The 23,211-nt window shown below is 40.8% G+C and overlaps 1 protein-coding gene across 1 annotated transcript in view; it reads left to right on the forward strand.

Moving 5' to 3' along the window:
• The window catches only part of CPE (carboxypeptidase E), an 87,783-nt gene extending 78,547 nt beyond the window's left edge, over positions 1 to 9,236 (forward strand). The window contains exons 6-9 of the mRNA XM_077815435.1: positions 77 to 216; positions 1,746 to 1,845; positions 4,336 to 4,454; positions 6,452 to 9,236. Of these exons, the coding sequence (XP_077671561.1) occupies positions 77 to 216; positions 1,746 to 1,845; positions 4,336 to 4,454; positions 6,452 to 6,550 (458 nt within the window). The 3' untranslated portion in view covers positions 6,551 to 9,236. The remainder of the gene's footprint in view (positions 1 to 76; positions 217 to 1,745; positions 1,846 to 4,335; positions 4,455 to 6,451) is intronic.
• Positions 9,237 to 23,211: the final 13,975 nt, after the last annotated feature.

The following is a 23,211-nucleotide window of genomic DNA, read 5'->3' on the forward strand; positions in this document are numbered from 1 at the left end:
ACACTGGACCCTGTCAGTACATCTTACCTCAGAGCAATGCAAACAGTGTCAACATATCTCTCTGCTGATATTGCAGGAATGCAGGACTTCAATTACCTCAGCAGCAACTGCTTTGAAATCACAGTGGAGCTCAGCTGTGAAAAATTCCCGTCAGAGGAAACTCTGAAGAACTACTGGGAGGACAACAAGAACTCACTTGTCAATTATATTGAGCAGGTAAATGGTCAAAATAGAGTTTTCTCTAGAGTAATGCAACTAAACAGAAACTGCCAACGGTGTTAATCTGATTATATGCTGTAGTTATGATTACTCCACACACATCCATAGGGGTAAATCCAGAACTAATAGGTTGCTAAAAATTCAAACTCATCTGGATCTAGATCTGATTTTTGATATGCTATAGTTAACAAGTATATGCCTGTGATTATGATGAGAAAAATAGCCTGTTAGTACAGCTGTTGAAGAATGGGACTCATTTATTCTTGAATAATTTATATAAGAAAAAAAAGCCAAAGTTTGCCAGATCAAATATTTGCAATGAATAATCACTGAGTTTTGCCTGTTAGTTTTACGTGGGATGAAAAGGCAGTATATTTGCACTACAGAATTTCACCCTTTTGCTACAGGTTCCCCCTGTTAACGGTCGAAAAAAAGCTTCAGCTTTGCACATGGGTTACTTTTAATTAAAATATGGTCTGACAAGGAATTTTCAAAGTTGTAGATACCGTGACACCTTAAATTGCCCGCTTCTGTAGAACTGCGGGCTAGATCACTGAAGTTCAGTTGCTCTCATCTGGTAGAGGATTTTACTCACCTTCTGGACTTTCCTACATGATACTGACTGGCCAGATTCTCAGCTATGGTTGAGGAGGGTGCAGTAGTACCCAGTAAAGGGTACTTGGCCTTGTTGCTCTCCTGTGCTATGTGCCAGGCTAATCCTTTGTCATAAATTTGAGCTGTCTAAAGGATGTTCTTGTCTAAATGATATCAGCTGCTAATAGTGCCTAAACGACAGCTGAAGATCAGCAGAGTGCAGAGAAGCCTCAGTTGCATACCCTATCCCCACTTGCACTGCTAAATGCTCTATACTGGCTAGTAATGCTGGTTTTAGAGCCACAGTCCAATGGTATTGCAACACAAAATGGCCACATTGCACCAGAGGTACAGTCTCCAAATGAGGATTCATGCTCCACTGATGTTAATGTGAGTTTTACCATTAACTACAATTGGAGCAGGATTGTATCTTGTGGGCTCAGTCCTCCAAGGGGCTGACTGTCTCATGTAAATTAGCTGATTTCATTGGGAGTTGAGGCTGCTCACACCCCATCTTAGGTTCTGAATGCCTTGCAGGATCAGACCCAAAATTCTTATATTTGAGAAAATTTAATAGCCTGTGGGAAAGATGTGCATCAGGCTGTCTCCCAACACCTTTCATAGAGTGTGAGAATACTAAGTAACAACAGGATTTGAGGGAATGCATACTTCCCTTCATGGTTTGCTGCACATTTGTGATGAATGCTGCAGAGCAAAAAAACAAATTAGTCATATCAGCAGCTGAACTCCGTTGGCTCAATCACTTTGTAATATTCCAGTGTGAGGTTTAGAAATTATCCTTGCTGCTTATTTTCATCATGTAGGTATGGGGTGGATAACATGCAGTCTCAGATATTTCGTTGACTAAAACAGCTGGCTTTTCCTTTAGAAACAAGCACAAGTAATTTCCCATGTATCTCTGGCTTTTTCAGATACATCGGGGAGTGAAAGGATTTGTTAGAGATCTTCAGGGAAACCCGATTGCAAATGCTACCATTTCTGTGGAGGGAATAAACCATGACATTACATCAGGTGGGTGTCACACCTTAGGTGATTAAGTAAGGAGGCGTGCTAGAATGTATTGCTATGCCTCTGTAGCAGGCAACCTGGAGTCATAGCCTCTCAAATCTAATCTGATATTATTAGCTAAGTGTGGTCAGGCTGCATCAATACTTAGATGGGAGACAACCTGGGGTTAGGAAGAAGTTTCCCTTGTGGGCAGGATGTTTCATATCAGCCATTTGCAGAATTTCTTGCACCTTTCTTTGAAGGAGATGATAGTGTCTGCTGTTGGAGACTGGTTTGGACTAAATAAATCACTGGTCTGATACAGTGAGACAATACTTTTAGTCCTAATTCCACATGCTATATGAAGTATTATGAAGTAGGTGACACCTTTATCTTTGAGAATATGTCTAGAATGTAATCACGGGGTGTGATTGCAGCTCAGGCTGACATCCTCAAGCTACCTGCTGTGGCTTCACTGCTCTGGGATATGAGCTAGCAAGATTAAAACTAGTTTGGATATGTCGGTTTGAGCTGCAAACACACCGGTGACAGTTCCATAGTGACTCAGGGTATGTGCAGACTATGTTCTTGAGCAATGTACTTTTGGAAGTGCCATCTCAAAGATGAAACCTAAAACTCTGGTCCAAATCCCTTGTGATCATTAAAGATCCCATTGTACTTTTTGCAGGATTAGGAGTGTTAATCCCTAATCTCATTGCCAAATTCCAGTTTGGGTAATTGCTTTCTGCCTAGCTCCCTGCTGCTTCAGTGAGATGGTGTACTTTTTCATTTCCTGTTCTAAAAATGTTGTTTAGTAGTAGTGTACCTTTTCATTTTTGCTGAATCTTACCCTAGAGATAGGCTTAGCAGTAGTTTCACATTGACCGTGTGTGAAGGGTTACCTATACATTCGTTGTCATTTTAAACAGCATTTTTTGGTGTAAGGTGCTAATTAAATAAATTTCCCATATTTTGTGGACTATTGTATGCTGGTACTGAATCCCACTATTCCACTGAATTGTATGGCATGGGATTGCCACCCACTCAGATTGGCATTTCCCTTTGTGATGTGCCCACACGTTACAGGCAGTGGACAGCCATGCCACCAACCAGAAGAGCCAACAGTAACTTTAGCAGTACCTTCCACTGTACATAAAAAAGGGAAGGAGGGGTGAAAGGTAAAGAACAGTAAGTGACCTGCATAGGGATTGAGAGAAGGAAGGGGGGTGGGGGGAAGAAAAGGATTATGTCCTCCATTTGAAAGGTCAGTATCCACTCCCTATTCTCTGCTGCAGTGCTGGGAGATTAAGATGTAGGATATTGCACTTGTATAGTAGATAAATGCACACAGCCATCACCCCATCATCTCATATCACTGGATGTTTGTAAAACAGCGGCAATGCAATATCAAAAGGTTTAGAAAGGTGGTCAAAAGTCAGGAAATCTCAAAAGTGAATGGTGAACCTTAATTCTGCTCTTCTGTGAAGGTTTTAACATACAATCTTGCTACAGTGCCAGCTAATAAAATAGATCATATTTTTTTCCACAGAATCTGTCTCTTTAAAGAAAAAATATGGGGGCACTTTAGTTTGATGCCTCCTGAAGCTTTCTCAATTGGACTTCCACCAACTCTGATTGTACTGACCCTGTCAAGTTTACTTGTGAACAATTATATAATATTCCCCTCTAGGCATAGAAGTGTGGTGGTGGTGGTGGTTTTTTTTTTTAAAAAAAGTGCTGGTGTAGTTGCAGAATTGCTCAGCAAGCATTTAGGAAAATACTGGCATAAGCAATGACACTGATTTCAAGTGGCATTGCTGAGTGACCTTCCAAAGGTTCTTCTAAACTCTGTGTAGTATGCAGGGATGAAGAATTCTTGACAAAGTGACTTTTGTAAACTCCAAAGAAATACCACACTATAAACAATGCCCAGTGGGCCTCTTTATCCACCCATTGGTGTAAAACTGGTGTAATTGAGTGGAGGGTTAGTTCTACTGTGTGGCTTTAGGATTATGACTTTTATATTTTTTCTTTCATTGATTCACTGTAAAGAAAGATTACATAGAATAATCTGGTCCCCCCCCCGTCATTTATTTGTCATCTTGATAAAAAACGATGGTTCTCTCACTGGGCTATATAATCTCTAGAGTATTTGAATCTTGATGGATGGGGATTTATTTCCTTAACTCACATGTTGATGGGAGACACTCGGGAAAACTGTATATATTAAAAAGATACTATATCCCTAAAGAGATTCCTTATTACAGGGTGACAGTTCTCATATTATCTATTTGCACAAGAGCTGTATCAGTAGTGAAGGGTGGCTAATATTTGTGGAAAACATCTTTTTATAAATAAATTAAAATGGTTTTATATCATTGCATAATTGCCTGGATATTGAAATCCAGGCTGGTATTTCTGGGATTATATTGTAATGGCATTTACAGCCCATCCTTTTTAGCCTAGGATAACGCGTTTCATTTCTTCCGATCCAATGTTTTTCTTTCTCTTCAGCCAAGGATGGTGATTACTGGAGATTGCTTACACCAGGAAACTATAAACTTACAGCCTCAGCACCAGGCTATCTAGCAATAACTAAAAAAGTGGCTGTTCCCTTTAGCCCTGCCATTGCGGTAAGTTCTCCCTCATTGGTTGGTTTTTCTTCCCCTATGAAAGAAGAATAATGGAGCATTGTTATTTATATTCTATGTATATTCACATATTTCATAAAAAATATAAGTCTAAAGAAAAACCCTAGCTGCTCTTCATTCATAACTCTTTATAGACCCAAACCTCATCAGTTTAGATAACAGACTGGAAATCTAGTCAGCCTGTGCACTCTTTCTAATGCTTGTTGGCTTCCACCAAGCAAGAGTAGCGTGTTTGAAGGTGTCTCATTTCTTTTTGCTATTAGTCTCGTCTTTATCCACATAGGTGGGTAAAAATTACGCACACATGGATGGACATTAGCATTTTTGTTTAGATAAGATGAAAATCTCCTTAACCCCTGCGCAGAGGGCCAGCACTAGAATACTTACACCACTTGTGTGCCAAATATACCCAAAGCTAGGACTTCAGTGGGACTTAAGTAATGTATGGGGTTTGGTTTGACCCTCTGCACAGAGGTAAATTTCCCCCTTAAAAACTAAAGTGGGACAAACCCAACCTGGATGTAACGCCATAGAACAGGGATGGGCAAACTTTTTGGCCCAAGGGCCACATCTGGGTGGGGAAATTGCATGCAGGGCCATAAATGTAGGCCTGGGGAGGGATTGGGGTGTGGGAGGGGGTGTACAAGGGGGTTCAGGGCAAGCTGTGGGGTGCAGGGAGCAGGCTCCGGCCCTCCCCACTCCTGGAAGTGGCCGGCACCACGTCCCTGCGGCCCCTGGGGGAGGGGAGGGCAGAGGGCTCTGCGTGCTGCCCTTGCCTGCGGGTACCTCCCCTGAAGCTCCCATTGGCTGCGGTTCCCCATTCCCGGCTGGCCAATGGGAGCTGCGCGGGGCTAGTTTGCCCATTCTTGCTGTGGAAGATGCACCAGGGAAGATTTTTAGATCAGTACCTCTCTAAAATTATTTCTGGTAAACAGTCAGCAGTGAGTCAACATAATATGACATCATTTATTAGGACATACTAACAGCACATTGTAGCAGGGTTGCTATTTACTGAGTGCCCCCTCATGGCCAGTGGTATCTTGCTACCAATGTCTCCCCCCTTCAGGGCCCCTTAATAACTCATAGTTAATAGGTAATTAAAACATTCCCCTCCAGCCCCAATCTCAGTCTGGTCAGTCTCCTGTAGGTAGAGACACCCCAATCCTTCATCCCAGACCTAGCTCCAATTCAAAGTCTTTTAGGCTGTACCTGGCAGGAGCTTTGCCTTCTTTGGCTTCCAGGCTCCCACATCCTTCTCTCAGTCAAGGTGTCTAGTAGGAGCTGGGCGCAGTACCCTCATGCTTCACTTGGCTAAAATTCAGCCTTCTTGCCTGGCTTCTAGGCCCACACCATTCTCTGACTCAGGGGCTCTAGTAGGAGCCACCCGAGCACTCTCAAGGTCTTCCCTACAGAAGCCTGTCACACTCACTGCAGGCTCTACAGTTTTCAAGACTTCATTACTTCCTCCTGCTGCTCTTTTCAGGGAAATCACCTAGTCTCTCCCAGGTGTCTGCTTCTGTAATCAGCCTTGGCTAGTTTCAGCCCTCAATGGGTGAGTCACCCTATTACATACCTAAAATGGTTTGTATGTGAGAAGGAACTCTGTGGTGGCATAAGGTAGCATATGTGTTGCTCTGCCATGCAGCAGACAACTGCCTGAATTCTGATCTTGGTGTTTTTCTCCCTGTATTGATAAGTGGTGGACAAAGCCACAGTGGTAATTCATATCATTGCATGCTAAAGGAGTTAGGTGCTCAGCTGTCATTGAATTTCAATGGAAGTTGGGCACCTAACTCCTTTAGAGTCTTTTGAAAAACCCAACCTAAAATGGGGGAACATCTACTCAGATCCCAATAAATATTTGTTGTCCTATAATTCCTTTCAGTTAATTAATCCAAACATGGACCTCCCTTCCCTGCCCTACATTTCCTGAAGCATGTGTTTTAAAAGTCACCTTTTGGATTGTTTCTCTGACCTAGGTTGATTTTGAGCTGGAGTCATTGTCTGAAAGAAAAGAAGAGGAGAAAGAAGAGTTGATGGAGTGGTGGAAGATGATGTCAGAAACTTTAAATTTCTAAGTGAAGTCTTCGAATTTGCAGCTTTTAATCTATTATGTGTTGCAATTAGTATAATGTGCTGTGGACAGACCCTATATTTTAGATCTTGTGCAGTTCACTATATTTAACTTTGATTTTTTTCAGTAATCTTTTGATTAGTACCAGCACTACTTAAAAAAACTACAAGGCTACTAACTAGACAAATAAAAATTATTAATTTTTATTCCATACTGTTAAAGAAAATTTACTCTCCTACATATACAATACACAAAAAAATGAGTGAATGTCTCAGCAGCCTAAGTGGAAATACAATCTTCTATGTGTAATTTGCAAGTCCAGAATTTGTAGGTTAACTCTGGATTTAAAAATACCCATAATTCTTAGTCAGTTTCAGATACTGGCAGAAATGTCTGGCAATGCGTATGAGCAGAGATGTTCTATACTGAGTTATAATGAATGTAGTTGAAAAGGTGTATAAAAACAGTTTGGTGTTATAAGTAATGTTTTACAAGAATTAAAATCCAATATAAAATTCTCTGTCTTTGGTGGTGGAAGCTATTTAAACAAATAAACATCAACGTATAGCTTCATTTTAGTAATGTGGAAGGAACTTGTATAAGCATTTTTACTGAAGACCACCTAATATTAATAACAGGGGATAATGTAACTTTATCCCTTAATCTGTTACTGATACTCCAAGGTTGGATTTGGGGTTTTTTGGTCACCCACTAACGAAGTTAAAATTCTGAATAGCAAAAGAAGGAATGCTGCAAAGTGTGGATTTTGTTAATATGCTTCTTGTGCTTGTGGGGTGTTCCAGTGAGGAAAATGTTCAGTGTTTCAGCTGATATATAACTACTAGTCACACAGTTATGGAAGAACTGCCAAAGGTTTCAGTATGGTTTGGATGAGCAGCCAAAAGTTCTAGTGCTCATCCAAAGCCACCTGACTCTCTTCAGTTTACAAAATGGGTTGGAAATCTACTAAGGACAGGCATTCTTTGGTCTGAGCCAGGCAGTAGTAGTGTTATTTGTTTGTCCCTGTTGGTCTTGTCTATATCTAGGAGAAACACAGGTGAAATATATATACTAAATATATAGAAATATATATACTAAAATTTTACCAAAATATTTTACAAGGAAAAAATACATTTAAGTTCTGGACAAATTTTTGGACCTCCAATTTATTTTTAATTATCCAAATCAGTTTGTTTCATTATTTAGTCCATAAAAAATGAAACTTTCAGAAGTCACAGTATAAACGTAGACACCAGATCCTCAGCTGATGTAAATTGACATGGTTACATTGAAATCAATGGAACTATGCCACTTTATACCAGCTAGGATCTGACTGAAAGTTTAGAGTGTACTGCTGTGTGTCATTTAATTTAGGATCAGGTGTTTGACTCTTTTTTTCCAACAAGGAATGGAACAGAAGAAATAGAATATTGTACCATCCTCTCTCAAAGAAATCTGTAGTTTTATTAGCTTGTATTTTCAGTCAATGGAGGTTGCAGGATTCAAAAATTAAGTCATCAGTGCCCAATCTTGCTCCCATTGAAGTCAGTGTGAAAAGTTACTTCATGTGTTTAGGAACAGACCCTAACTTGATCTGCTCAAGATACTAGCTTGACAAGCACAGCGAATGGTGTCCTTGGACTTCTTGCATTTCTTAAACAAACATAGCTCTGACTTTTAAAATAAAATGCCCAAGATACTGCATGTGTTCCTACACTGAACAAGTAATGGAAATGAATAACCTGATTCCTAATGAACCAAAAAATGAGTCTAACATGTAGATCAGTGCTACGTAAAGTAGTAGACACTGGACTACAAATCCCAAAGGAACTCTTCTATTAAGAGTCGTAACGATGGATTAAGCTGAAACTCAGTGAATTTTGTAACTATATCTCAGTCGTGCTGAAGAACCTTTGTCACAAACACAAAAAAAGACATTGATACACAGACATTTTGGTAAAAAAAGGTAACTCCATCTCCCTTCCCAGTGTGTGTAAAAAGTCAAGGAGACAAACACCTACTACACAGTAGCTTAAAATGTAAAGACGTTAAATACAAAACCATGTGTCTGTATGATTAAATGTATGGAACTACTGATACTGGGTTCAGATAAGATGGGCAAAATAAAAAGAATAGTATGAATTAAAACAAAGGAGTGCTGGCATTTGGCAATGGCTACAGAGTTGCTTTCAGCCTGTAAATTATTGTAACAAGGCAAGTGTAGATTTGTACAAAATACAACATAAAACAGCATAATGTTAGGCCAGAAGGCGCTGTTATATGGAGCAACTCCCATCGTGTAGCCAATTTTTCTGCATAGGGAATTCTGTGGTATAGTGCAGACATTATCAAACTGAACCTCATAATGTATTTTTAAGCCTTGCTTGTATTCCATGCATGCCATTATCTGGTCTGTTGTTTTATGCATTTGTAAATGAAATGTAATGTCCCCTAAGCTATCATTGTTTTACTTCAGATGTCCGCTTGCTATTAGCTGTACTGAAACAGGCTAAAGTAATTAAATATAACAGCACCAGAACCACTGCCACTGTTCTTACTGTACGTAAAAATGCTTAAGAACAGCATAACCAGGAGTGTCAATAAATTGTTTATGTAGCTTCTCTAACTGAACTGATCTGTGCTTTAGGATTGTGTACATTGCAATGGAATATTAAAAGTGTGTTACGTGATGCAGAGTTCTTTGGTTGAAAAAGACACATACTGTACTATTGTACAATAAATAGACAGGTCTACTTAAAATGTACCCCTTTTCATTTCCTGAATGCTGAAAGGGCCCAGAATGTGTGCCATGTTTCAGGTGCTTCTCCTACTGCAGTATTTCTGGGAATCCCTATATTTAGAATGGCAGATACCATGGTTGACAATACTGCAGGTGACAAATGTCCAGCTATTAATATACTCACTATTGCAGTATTGCCAACCCCAGCATTCAAAAATCATGAATTTTAAAAGTCATGAGATTTAAAAAAAACATTTTGGGTTCTTTTTCTTTACCTTTTGGTTTCTGAGCTTTGAGGATGCACTTGGTTCATGTTTCCAACCTTTTCCTACACAACCATGAGGGCCAGAAACTTACTTAAAAAAAAAAAGAAAAAAATGGAGGCTCTCACATAATCCTATGCCTCCAGGAGCAAAAGCTCTAAGACAGACACCACAAGATTGGAAGAGCTGGCAATAGTGCTGTATATCTTTGCTAATAGTGATTAGGGGCTTGTAGTATAACTGTATTGGGTGGCCTTCAAACCCTGATTCCTGCTCAGCCTGTCTCCTTCACTTTGCTCCTCCGAGCCCTAGATATTATATTTCAACTTCATTTTTACAACCAGCACATAAGCACCTTTTATTACAGATCTAGATCTACACTGAATTAAATGCAAGACTGAATAATGCACTCTGTCTAGTATCCTTGTGGCCTTTATATTACCTTTTCTGTTATCGCAAGGTACCACAAATAGTCGTACTGAAGACACGATTGCATGGAAGAAGTCATCGAGCAGAGAAGCTGGCGGTTTTAGGAGCTGTGTAGGGGACAGTTGGGGCAGTCAGCATCTGGGAAGGTTATTGGAAACAGTTCAGCATTGTGATATTAGCTAGATCTTTCCTCTAAATATTTAGCGACAAAATGCTACAAGCAGATTGGAGCCCTAGAATCAGTGCAATCAACATCTTATCTGTACATTTAGGACCTGATCTAAAGATGAGAGAAATCAATAGAAACTCCCTTTATTGGACTTTGTTTCAGGCTCCTAGTCAGAAATCTATGTGATTGTCCCAGACATGTGGGAAGAAAGACAAAAGGCAAGGGTTGTGTGGTTTAATTAGGCTGCAACTTATTAACTTCACTCATCTGGGAACTAATTAGCAAAAACTCATATAGCACAGGTCATGAGTCCTTCCTTAATCCTTTCCACCCGGTGAAGTCTGCCATTAGTCCCCCTATCCCATCACAGCTGGTTCCAGCCCATTGCTGGAACCCTACTATGCTCCCTCATAAGGGGGCTGAGTGTAGAGGGCAGGAAGGATTATCTTCTTGCTGTACTAAATATTTGGACCCCAGACCTGTTCTTCAGGTTCTTTAGGGGACATCTTCCCCTAAACCCACTTCCAAGTCTGGTTCATCAGCAAACTAGATACCTGCCACCTACTAGACTTTTATAGGGTAAGCAAAATAAATGTATGCCTTCTCCTCCTCTGCAACAATTTAACAGTCAAATTTTATAGCAAAGGAAGGAGTGTCTTTGGATTGCCATCTCTCTTCCATTGTCTTGATAGTGCTCTCCCATTTATTCCTATTAATAATTAGTGCTTTACAAACATTGGCTCATTAACCATTACACCTCTCTTAGGCAGATATTATATGCATTTACAGATGGGGAAATTAAGTCAGAATAGTTAAGGGCTTTATTGTGCTCCTAAGGTCTTGTCCCACACTTGGGGGCACTGTGGTGGTGCACCATCCCAGTGGGAGCTCACTAAGACAATAGATGAAATCCTGATGCCAGTGAAGGCCCTGGCAAAACTCCCATTGATTTTTAATGGGGCCAGAATTTCACCCAACATACTGAAATACATATGCATTTATAAAATACATAGTGCATTCTTGAGCCAGGAGCATGGTCACAGCAGAGAGATGAGGGCTCTGGCCCTGGCATCTCCCCATTCACTTTGGTTTGTAGTTTTGCATAGTTATTGGGCTCAAAGTAACACAAAAACCACACCGTGCCCAGAACCAAAACCTGGTGTCATGTATCCACAGGATCAGCAGTAGGCCCCAGCTTTTCAGCAGTCTCTGGAGGAATCACTTCAATCATGAAGACTCCTAAGGGGCCTCACTCTTCCTTCAGTGCAGGCTGGAGCCCACGGCTGTCACCAGGGTGGGGTGAGTGGGGCATCCCCATGGTGCAAAAGTGTGTGTGTGTGTGGGGGGGGCAAATGAAAAAATAGGGTGGACAAAAAGAAAAATGGTAGGGGGTAGAGACTTGCGGGACTGGGATCCTGCAGGATCCATTGCCATAATAGCAGGAGTAGGATAAAAATTTTTTCTAAACAATGTAAGTGGGAGTGGGAATTGCAGGGTGGGATGGGGTCAGGATGGGAGAGGGACTAAAAAAAAAAATAGTCCCATGCAGGGGTCTAGGAGGGAGCACAAATATACTTGCTTGCCTTGGGCACTAAAATGTCTATTTACAGCACTGATGCAGACTCTGAGACTGAGGCTTGAGGCTCAAGCACTCCTGTTTCATCTGAGCTCTTCCCAGGTAGGCCAATGGAGGTAGATTCCTAGTCAGAGGCTTGTACACACTTCAGGATCTAATGCACCTCTACAATTATTTGCAGTGTCACCAAGGCAGTGTTTTCAAAACAGTAGGGTGTATTTTTCAACTGGAAGTCCTTAGGTTAGAATAGAGAAATAAAGGTTAACATGTAGTCCATCCGGCCAACCCAGAGTAATTCACCAGCCAAGCAATACTTGACTCCATTTCAGGCTCTTCCAGAAGCCTACCATTTATCCCCGGCTGGTCACCTTCCAGCCTTTGCCCTCAAGCTGGTCTCTGCTCAGCATCGTGCTGAGAGTTTGTGGGGGATGTTCTTCCTCTTGGTCATTGATTGCTAGGATGTTCTGGTCACTGGGGCTTCCCATGGTCTCTTTTGGATGCTGCACTGATATGGGTCACTTTCAGCACATTCCAGCCAGTTTCTTAATGACCCATTTATTGTGCCCAGAGAGAAGGCAACACACACTCTCATGCCTCCTGTGCTGACCCAAGAGCAGACTTAACCCTTTCCCGCCACCTCTGGATAGCAATGGAATGTACAAAGGAAAACTGAGGCACACATAGGATTCATCAACGCATTACAAAAAATTCCCACTTCATCACATATGGGTACAAATGCTCTTGAGCATTAGCACAGTGTGTAATCTTGTCCAACCCACTTAACAAGGCTGAAGAGGTAGTCATTGTGACAGCACAGAGTAGAGCACAAGCATTCATTAATTGAAATCCCATTCATAGTCCATGAGACCACTTCTTAGAACATAAGCTTCTTGGGACAGTGCCTTTGTATGTGTTTGCACAGCACGTAGTAAATAGGTGCTATGGGGGGCCTCTGGGAGCTACTTCAGGAGAGATACTTGTGACGGGTTGGATCACAGAAACCCCGTTGGGACTGCCACCCGATGTGCCAAGACTACTTCTACCCCTGCTTTCCCTGCCAGCTTAGCTGTTTTGCTGAGCCAGCACCCTATTTTGCTGAGCCAGACATGCCAGTCTGCTCCAACATAGACCCATGGTCTGATCTACATGCCCCAAAGCTGCAGGCTTGATTGAAAGCAACTTAAGAAGTGTTCCTGCCTTTAACACTCAGATGCCCAACTCCCAATGGGGTCCAAACCCTAAATAAATCCATTTTACCCTGTATAAAGCTTATACAGGGTAAACTCATAAATTGTTTGCCCTCTATAATACTGATAGAGAGATACACACAGCTATTCCCCCCCCCCAAGTATTAATACATACTCTGGGTTAATTAATAAGTAAAAAGTGATTTTATTAAATACAGAAAGTAGGATTTAAGTGCTTCCAAGTAGCAACAGGCAGAACAAAGTGAATTACCAAGCAAAATAAAATAAAACACGCAAGTCTATGTCTAATCAAACTGAATACAGATAAAATCTCACCAGTTCCAGTAAGCTTTCTTTTACAGACTACTCTCCTAGTCTGGGTCCAGTAATCACTCACACTCCCTGTAGTTACTGTCCTTTGTTCCAGTTTCTTTCAGGTATCCTGGGGGGGTAGAGAGGCTCTCTTTAGCCAGCAGAAGACCAAATGGAAGGGTCTCAGAAGGGTTTAAATAGACTTTCTCTTGTGGGTGGAGACCCCCTCTTCTCTCCTATGCAAAGTCCAGTGACAAAATGGAGTATTGGAGTCACCTGGGCAAATCACATGTCCATGCATGACTGAGTTTCTTACCAGCCAAGCCACATTTCTGGGAAAGCCCAGATGTGGATTGGCGTCTCCAAGTTCATTGTTGGCTTAAGGGCTTCTTGACTGGGCACTTACTGAGAATAGTCTTTTCTCAGGAAACTGACCAACAGCTTCACTAAAACCTACTCAGAATCAAACAAGTATGCAGCCAATATTCATAACTTCAAATACAAAAATGATACATGCATACAAATAGGATTAATAAATTCAGTAGATCATACCCTTTACAGAGATATGTTACATGGCATACGTAGCTGTCATAAATATAAAGGGAAGGGTAAACACCTTTAAATCCCTCCTGGACAGAGGAAAAACCCTTTCACCTGTAAAGGGTTAAGAAGCTAAGATAACCTCACTGGCACCTGACCAAAATGACCAATGAGGAGACAAGATACTTTCAAAGCTGGAGGAGGGAACAAAGGGTCCTCTCTGTCTGTGTGATGTTTTTGCCAGGACCAGAGTAGTAATGCAGGTCAGAACTCCTGTAAAGAGTTAGTAAGCAATCTAGCTAGATATGCGTTAGATTCAGTTTTGTTTAAATGGCTGATAAATAAGCTGTACTGAATGGAATGTATATTCCTGTTTTTGTGTCTTTTTGTAACTTAAGGTTTTGCCTAGAGGGATTCTCTATGTTTTGAATCTGATTACCCTGTATTTACCATCCTGGTTTTACAGAGGTGATTCTTTTACTTTAATTAAAATTCTTCCTTTAAGAACCTGATTGCTTTTCCATTGTTCTTAAGATCCAAGGGTTTGGGTCTGTGTTCACCTATGCAAATTGGTGAGGATTTTTATCAAGCCTTCCCCAGGAAAGGGGGTGTAGTGCTTAGGGGGATATTTTGGTGGGGGAGACTTTTCCAAGTGGGCACTTCCCCTGTTATTTTTTTAGACACTTTGGTGGTGGCAGAATAAGGTCCAGGGACAAAAGGTAAAACAGTTTGTACCTTGGGGAAGTTTTAACCTAAGCTGGTAAAAATGCAGGTCCCCACATCTATACCCTAGAGTTCAGAGTGGAGAAGGAACCTTGACAGTAGCATAAAACACATTCTAGTTATTGCATATATTTCCATAAAGTCTCATGGGGGGCACCATCACAATACTAAACAATAATAGGATTATTAAACTAAACAATAATTGCCTCATGTGACCGGACTGTAAAACAGTGTAAATAATAAAGGAGGAACAGTTACTGTCAATAGTGACGGGAAGAAAAAGCAACACCCTGCCACATAGACAGCAGTATTGGCCAAGTTCTTGCTCTGTACTCCGCACATTCTGTGCCTTAAATCTCTAATGCACACTGTGCAGTATCAACAAACCTCTTCCACCTTCCAACAACATTAGCACCCAAGGGAAGGTAACCAAACTCCAAACACTAAAGGACTGTAAGTAATGGTAGGATAGTGGATAGGAATTTGCGAATGAGACTTGTTTATTAAAAATAGTTATCTCAAAGGTGGGTTTGTGTGACTGCCATAGTGAGAATCACATCGGTCCCAATCCAGCGAAATGCATTGACTTCAGTGGGACTACTCTTGTGTTTCAAGTTAATTACACGCGTAAATGCTTTGTTGGCTTGATACCATAGTATTCTGAAAAGGAAAGCTTCAGAGTGGAGGTGTGGCTTCTGACTTGTCCTGCCAATGTTAGAACTTTCTGCATGTCTCTGTTTCTCACGCACAGGTGAGCAAATGGAAGGGAGAAAAAAAAAAGGTGCTGATTTTGAATTATGAGACGGGAATAACTGTCTCGAGCCTTCTGCAGCAGACTGCAAGCCTGAGCGAAGAGGGAAATTACTGCTGAACCATATCACAACAACACATGATACATTCCTGCCCCAGTAAAGGCAGAAACACTGTGTGGAGCTCTCTCCTTCTAAATAGACCCTACAACCCCAGCATCAACTGCCCTTTTGTATATATGATTATATGCCATTTCAGTTTCAAGACATGAAACATTTGCACAATCTTGTGATCATTTTTGTAATATCTTAAAAGTTAGACATAGCTTGCAGTGGATTTTTTTTTTTAAGAAGGAAAAAATTTGAAAGACATTATAAATTAGGTCAGTGGATATTTGTTTGCCGATGGTATTATAAGATGCCAGGATAAACCCACATTAACAAGATAAGTATTCACTACTGTTAGGTATAGCTTTACATACATTTCTGGCATATTACCTTATAAGCATGCTTAGTTAATAGTCTCCTGGAAAACTGCACACACACACAGCACACTTGAATGAGAACAACTGTCACTGGAATATAGAAACTGATCTAATGGAAGTTTTCTTCTGAAAAGCAGCTAAACTGGAAAATTTTTCACTTCGACTTTTGAAATTAATTTCTCTCCGTACTTTAAATCTGAAACATTTCTAATTCCATTTTAGCTATAAAGCATTGTGGTTTCTAAACAACAAATATTCCTAGGACAGAAATACACAAACTAAAGCAAAAAACCAAAAACCAAAAACAAACAAAAAAACTGGGTAAGTATTTCCAAAGCACCTAAGTGATTTAGGAGCCTAAGTCCCATTGAAAATCCAATGCATGGGCAAACAAATATTTACTGTAGTGCATATTATTAAAAGACAATGCTTTTGAAAAATTGACATGAGAACTATGTAGTTCTCAAAGGTCTTCACTTTCTAACTTCACTATCAATCTTTGTGGTAAGTATTTCCCTAAATTTTATGTATATATATAACCTAGATTAGAGGGATAAGCTGTTAAATGACTCAATGGACAGGGCTGGAAAAAATAAAATACCCAATTCCAAGGGTGGTATTCGGGGGAAGGGGGAGAGGGGGCTGTGGAGACTATAGCCACCCAAAAATTTGCCTTAGCCACCCCATAGCAGCTGCTGCTCTCTGGCCACCCAGCCCTGAAAGCAGAGCGGAGACAGCGGTGGCTGCTGGCTGAGCATCCAGCTCCAGCAGCAACACAAGAGTGAGCCCTGGCGGGGGGCAGGGGTGTCCAAGGGCAGCCCACAGCCATGTCCCCATCCACCGGGGCATGCTGCCAAGGGCAGGTGGAGAGTCCGTGGCTCTCCACAGCGGCCTGGCCTGACCTGCTCTGGCCTGCTCCTGGGCCCCACCCCATTGTCGCTGCTCCCCAGGCACTGCAAGGTCTTTGTTCGCACTGAAGCTAGGTCCCCCCACGTGGGTGGCTTTACTGTCTGCGATCAGCCGGCATCGCACACTGCTTGGCTCTAGCTTCCAGCCTCTGACCTGGCCAGAGGTCAGGGCCTTGCGGGGAGAGAAGGGGCAGGGATTGGGGTCTCATGGTGATGGGGAGCTAAAGCCCACCTCAGCCCATCCCCTTCCACTAGGAAGAGGCTGGTGTCCTCCCTGCCCAAGTCTCTTTCAACTTGACTCCACAATTATTTTTAAACCAGAATCTGAACTTTTTAAAATGTTCGGAACTGCTAGAGTACAGTGATATCACTTAACTTTCAAAGCAGCAAAATGTTTTTTCATTAGTTCTATCAGTGTTCCCCAGTATGTGAATGGGAAATCTCTCTCTAACTAACAAAGCTTTCAAAGCATAGAAGAGGGCTGTTCAGTCTAACAAACAAAGATGTAACAAGATCCAATGGCCGGAAACTGAAGGCAGACAAATTCAGACAGAAACAAGTCACAATTTCTTTACGCTAAGGGTAATTATCTATTGAAACAACTCTCCTCGGGGTGTGGTGGATTGTCCATTACTTGAAGTCTTTTAGAAAGACATCCAATCGTGATTTAAGGATATGCTCTAGCCTAACCATGAGTTATGGACTTGACACAGAAACTGTTTAGTGAAATTCAACGGCCTATGTTATGCGAAAAATCAGACTACATGATCATAATGGTCTCTTCTGTATCTAAAAATCTATAAGTTGAGGCCGGGAGCATCTCTAGTTCTGGATTCCAGCTGCTCAGGTTGGCAGATGGAATATATTGCAAGTGACAAATTTAGCATCTGAAAGATGGGGCTATGCTGGCAGCAGTAGGCAGAACAGTCACAGAACATCCTCTTCTCAGCATTTGTAAGAAGTGGCCCATTATTCTGGGCCTTTGTGCAGGAATTATTAAAGAGATTTCCTGGTTTCTAATGAAAAGAACATCCAGTTAAAAAAATCCTGATTTAATAAGTTGTGGGGTTTTTCCTGGGAGATGAGGAGGTGCAGATGGTGGATATGTAGGGGGAATGATGTGTTCCTTCATGTGATCACAGACCACTGTGGATACTCCTTTTTGTCTCCATTTACACACAATTTCCTACACCACCAAGACGCCAATGTCATGGTAAACTATAGTATGAGATTGTATATTAGACTTGGGGTAGATAAATAGGTAGGCCATGTAATAATAGAATCACACAAGGAAAGCAAAGATAAGGTCATGCATACATCCTTAATTTCAGCTTTATCAGATTTTAAGTGCTTTTCTTTGTAACCTAGATGTTCTTTTAATCTACTGTTTTGTGTGGAACTTAAACAACAAATCTGAAGTTGAGCCTCAGAGCTTATGTTCTTTGTTTGGGCAGCAATAGGCTCATTGGCTTACACACAGTCCTGTTCCTCACAGAACCAGTCTACAGAGAAAGGGGTCCTGTTTACAAAAAGGTTCTGGGAGAATCATTAAGTCAACCATTCTGAAATGCTGCCTCTAATTTTCTAGCACACTCCATTCAGGAATGGATGACTTAGACTTCAAAATGGCTGACCACATGTTTTTATTGGTATTACCCTTCCCAGCTTACCCTGCAAGATGCATTTGTCTCAAAGAGAGAAAAGCCTTTCCAAAAAAAAAAAAAAAAAGCCTTTCCATCAGCCCACACTAGTCTCTAATCCGCCATCCTCTCTACCTAAGGAAAACAATCCTTTTGAGTAGTTTAAACTGCTTCTTTTTTCCCCTTGGGCCTTCTGGATAGTGTGGAACGCAGGTTCAAACCATACAACTTTTCATAGGGGGAAATATTAGGAGACTGCGTATTAACTGCAGACAGGTAGCTACAGTGGCATGACTATACTCAGCCATCGAGTAGTATTGGGAATTTGAGCCCTTCTGCAATCCTTTAACTCTAATCTTGGGGGCCTATGATGGGGTGACCACCCCCTACAAGCCCATGAGAGGTTAAGGAGTTGGGCCAATTAACTCCCTAGGCTGCACACGGAGGAGGAGCCAGGGAGCAGGGATTGATTAAATGAGGCTCAGCTGGACAGGAATAGGAGGGGCCTATATAAAGCCAAGAAACTAAGTACAGAAAGGGGTTTCAGAGAAATGTACTAGGGAGGTGGCACTGGTTGAACAGTGAATGGGAAGACTGAGATAGTTTGCCCTAAAAGACTTTGCCACTCTGGAAGAGGTAAACAAGCATAGTGACCTGGCCAGATCGCCAAGTCATGAAGAAGAAGTACCTGGTGTTGCAGACACCCTCAGAGGAAGGTGCAGTAACTGAAAGGAGCCAATCCCTGGTAGTGGCCAGGAAGAGGTGCCCAAGGGGTGAGTGGAACCTCTTGACAGGGCCATAAATATATAGTTAAGGAAAATATAATAAGGTTGCATTATATTTTTAATCTCAGACTAATTCTTCTCCTTCAAAGAGAGGTTCCACTTTAGGTCATCAAACAATCATATCACAGATTTTCACAACTGACTAGAATATTAGTAGGACACATCATTTTAAGAATGGAGATTCTAACAAAAAAAATTGTACCTACAAATGTCTCAATTTACCAACTAATAATTCTCTGTGCCAACTTTCCTAACTCATAGGTCATAACTTCTGTCATTTAGTAGCTACTTTTTTTTTTTAGCTTACATTTTTTTTAGGTAAACATTTCTTCAGTATAAACTATGCTATTATGAGTATAGGATAAAGATCCTTAGGTGATGTAAACAAGCACTTCTCTATAGAAGACAATGGAGCTACACCAGTTAATACCAGCTGCGGATCTGGCCCAAGTATACTGCACTTCCATAGTGACAAATGAGGAACTGAACACAATAAACATGCAGAAATGTAGTTAGAAAGCTGATGGCTAATATCATTCAAAGGAAAAAATATTCTATTTCTGAATAACACATATCCATATACACTAGGGGTGTTACTCATGTAATTCTTTCACTTAGTGGAGTGAGAATTAAATCAGTACAGAACCTCGTATTTCCTGAATCCCATGTCAGAGCCTTAACCACAAAACTATCTTTTAGTAGAACAGGGAACTGTGTTTCTCCCTGCTTGCCCTTAGTTAGACCCACCCCTTCAGGGTGTTTCCTACTATGTGCCTGCCTCCAACTCAAATCTCCCCTTGAAGTTCCTAATGCTGGGGTTCACCCAGCTATGCGTATACTATAATTAAAGTCTCATAATGTCTATTAATGGCAATGGAAACTATACATCCACATGGAAGGCAAATTACCCATTCTGTTCAATAAAGTCCATAGCCTGCTTCAGAGAGTCTGTTTCAACAATGGTAAAACAATCATTAATGATTAATCAGAGATGATGAAAGGTCTAGAAAACGTGACCTATGAGGGAAGATTGAAAAACATGAGGATTGTTTAGTGTGGAGAAGAGAAGACTGAGAGGGGGACATAAGTTTTCAAGTACATAAAAGGTTGTTACAAGGATGAGGGAGAAAAATTGTTGTTAACTTCTGAGGCTAGGACAAGAAGCAATGGGCTTAAACTGCAGCAAGGGAAGTTTAGGTTGGACATTAGGAAAAACTTCTTAACTGTCAGGGTGGTTAAGCACTGGAATAAATTGTCTAGGGAGGTTGTGGAATCTCCATTGTTGGAGATTTTTAAGAGCAGGTTAGACAAACACCTGTCGGGGATGGTCTAGATAATACTTAGTCCTGCCACGAGTGCAGGGGACTGGACTAGACGACCTCTTGAGGTCCCTTCCAGTCCTCTGATTCTATGATTTTGAGTACATTCTCATGTTAACCCTTGCAGTAGCAAACATTATGTATTTAGTTGAGGCTGCATAGGTTTGTTCACTATAAACCCCTGTTTACATTCATTACACCTCCCCATGCACACAGAGTTCATAGGGGATAACATTTTCTCTTAAAGATGTTCAGAATAATACTAAAATTTGAAACTCAGTGCTCACTAGTTGGACCTGAAGGGATCTCCTCAATGCATCTTCTTTACTGTCAAGGTTCTTTAAATGTCACTCGAGGTGAAATGGAATGGGCTAGGTAGAGTTTCAGTTTCCCTTCTGCAACGTTCCCTGAATTGTACTTTTTAAATTCGACATGGGAGTAAAGTAGTTGACAAACAAGCTGACTAGATGTGACATTTTTACTTCCTCATGTAAAACAACGATGGCCCTTGGGATCCTAATTCCTTTCTAGCTGTTTTCGCAGATGACTTGGAAATGTTAGATTTTTTTTTGTTCTGAATTTAACATTGTATAAATGCATTGCCAGAAGCTGTTCATATAGAAAAACGAGGATATACATTGTGCTGAACTAAGAAGCCTTATCTTGTCTTCCCCATGTAAGCATGTAGTTTTTATTGCTCATGTAAATCCCAGTCAGAGAGAGGATGATATCTTTGTGTGACTATTATAATTTGTGAGTGGATTTTATTGGATCAAAATCTTGCTTTCAAAAGTCAGAAACTGAAGAAATTACTGCATATGACTATCAACTAACACTTTACTAATACAGCTTGTAATAATAATAACCAAGTGATTATATATCTGCCTCTGTTATAATGCTGGTAGTGCTTAGATATCAGAGGGATATGTTTCTTAGTACGACCTATAATAGAGGACCCAATTCCATTATTAGTTATCTGTGGACCAAAGCATCAATTTAGGTCTGTGGTAGATACCACCCTCTCTCCACAACCCACTCACCTTAATGTCAATGGGACTAAGATTAAGTGTAAATTATATCCTTTATGTGGAAAGTAAACTTTCATTATTTGTTCTGTACTTTGTCTCTTTCAGCATCATTTAATGGGGAAAATATTCTCACCTTTAGGAACAATGTTATTTTGTCCTTTGCTTCTCTTCCTTCCCCAGCAATCTTTTTCTGTTTCACTCCCTCTTCCCTGTCTTGGTGTTACTCCTCTTTTTAGCCCTCTGCATTTCCTTTCCTGAAGCAACTTTCAAATCTGAATACCCTGCAGGCTTTCCTCCCACCTCCTTCTCTCTTCTGTCTGCTAAAACAATTTAAGCAATTTAAATAGTTAATACTTATGTTAAAGTGCCATAACTGGGTGTTAGAGTAAATAACCCCAATGGATTCATTGATTCAGCCCTCTGCAGGCTGAGGCAGCCATTTCTGATTGGTTACAGTCAGGTGATGGTCGGAAAGTTTGTCTTTGAAACCACAAGGGCTAAAGAACTACTTTAAAAATATTCAAAGGATAGATGCTGGAGAATCTAAATGTCATGTGGGCTACATAAATACGTCAAATGGCTTAATCTGGCCCTTAAACTTGGTATTTGACACCCTGTCCTAGATTAAAGAAAATGTCAGATATTGTGAGTCTAACTGTTATTGCTAGAATTGCAGTACTAACAAACACACATGCACCTCTCCTTTGCTCTGGGACCTTGTTCTCTCAAGTGAGGGAAACTTCCACCATCTGAACTGGTTCCTGCAGTGACTCCCAGATCCTGATCTCCTCTGGGAGGGCCAGGGAAATTCCCCACTTTCCCAAAAACTCACATCCTGCTCTCCCAAACCTACTGTTTAAGGAAAACATGCAAAGAAAAGAGACATTTAGCTATCTGCCAGGGGAGGACGAACTTCTAATCATTTAATCATTAACTCACCACAGAAAGAAGGGTGATATTAAAGTAAACAAGCTGTTGCTCACTTCCCATCAAAATGCTGTGCTCCCCAACTCCCACTGAAGTTAATAGGAGACTGCATATCACAGGATCAAGACCTATGGTCCAATCAAGTTCCCATCAAAGTCAATAGCCAAACGTCTGCTCTCAGTTATATATGTAAATCCAGCAACTTCAGATTTCAGACTTCTCTGGATTTACAATGCTATTACTGAGAGTAGAAAATGACCTCGTGCCTCTATTTTTCTCCTTCAGCCGTCCCCCTTCCCAGTTTTCAGATGTTGTCAGGCGTGGCAATTTGGCACATGCTACTACTGCATATTTCACTCACAATTACCTGCTTCCTCTTGCATATGAATATTTGGCCTAATGTGTCATGTTGTGAAAGTGCCACATACCTGAAATGTTTGAAAGAGCAATGTTCCAGAAACAACTGGTTATCAGAATCAGTTGGTGGAGATATGGGAAAAAATTCACCTTGACAGAGTGAAGAGAGAAATTACACTGTTTCCCTAAATATATTACTGTCTTACCTCAAATTTGACTGTTTTCCTTTATAAAACAGAAATGTGACAGTAAGCACCTGAAACACTACAGAAGGACAGCTTTAGGATGAAGTGTTTAGGACTACAATTTAGACAGTTTTTTAATAAGAGGTTTCAACTATGGCAACTTCCACCTTCTCTGTATATATATATATATCTATATCTATATATATATATATATCTTCTTACTATATGTTTCATTCTATGCATCCGATGAAGTGGGCTGTAGCCCATGAAAGCTTATGCTCTAATAAATTTGTTAGTCTCTAAGGTGCCACAAGTACTCCTGTTCTTTTTGTGGATACAGACT

Source organism: Eretmochelys imbricata, chromosome 4, assembly GCF_965152235.1.
Source record: "Eretmochelys imbricata isolate rEreImb1 chromosome 4, rEreImb1.hap1, whole genome shotgun sequence".
NCBI lineage: Eukaryota > Metazoa > Chordata > Testudines > Cheloniidae > Eretmochelys > Eretmochelys imbricata.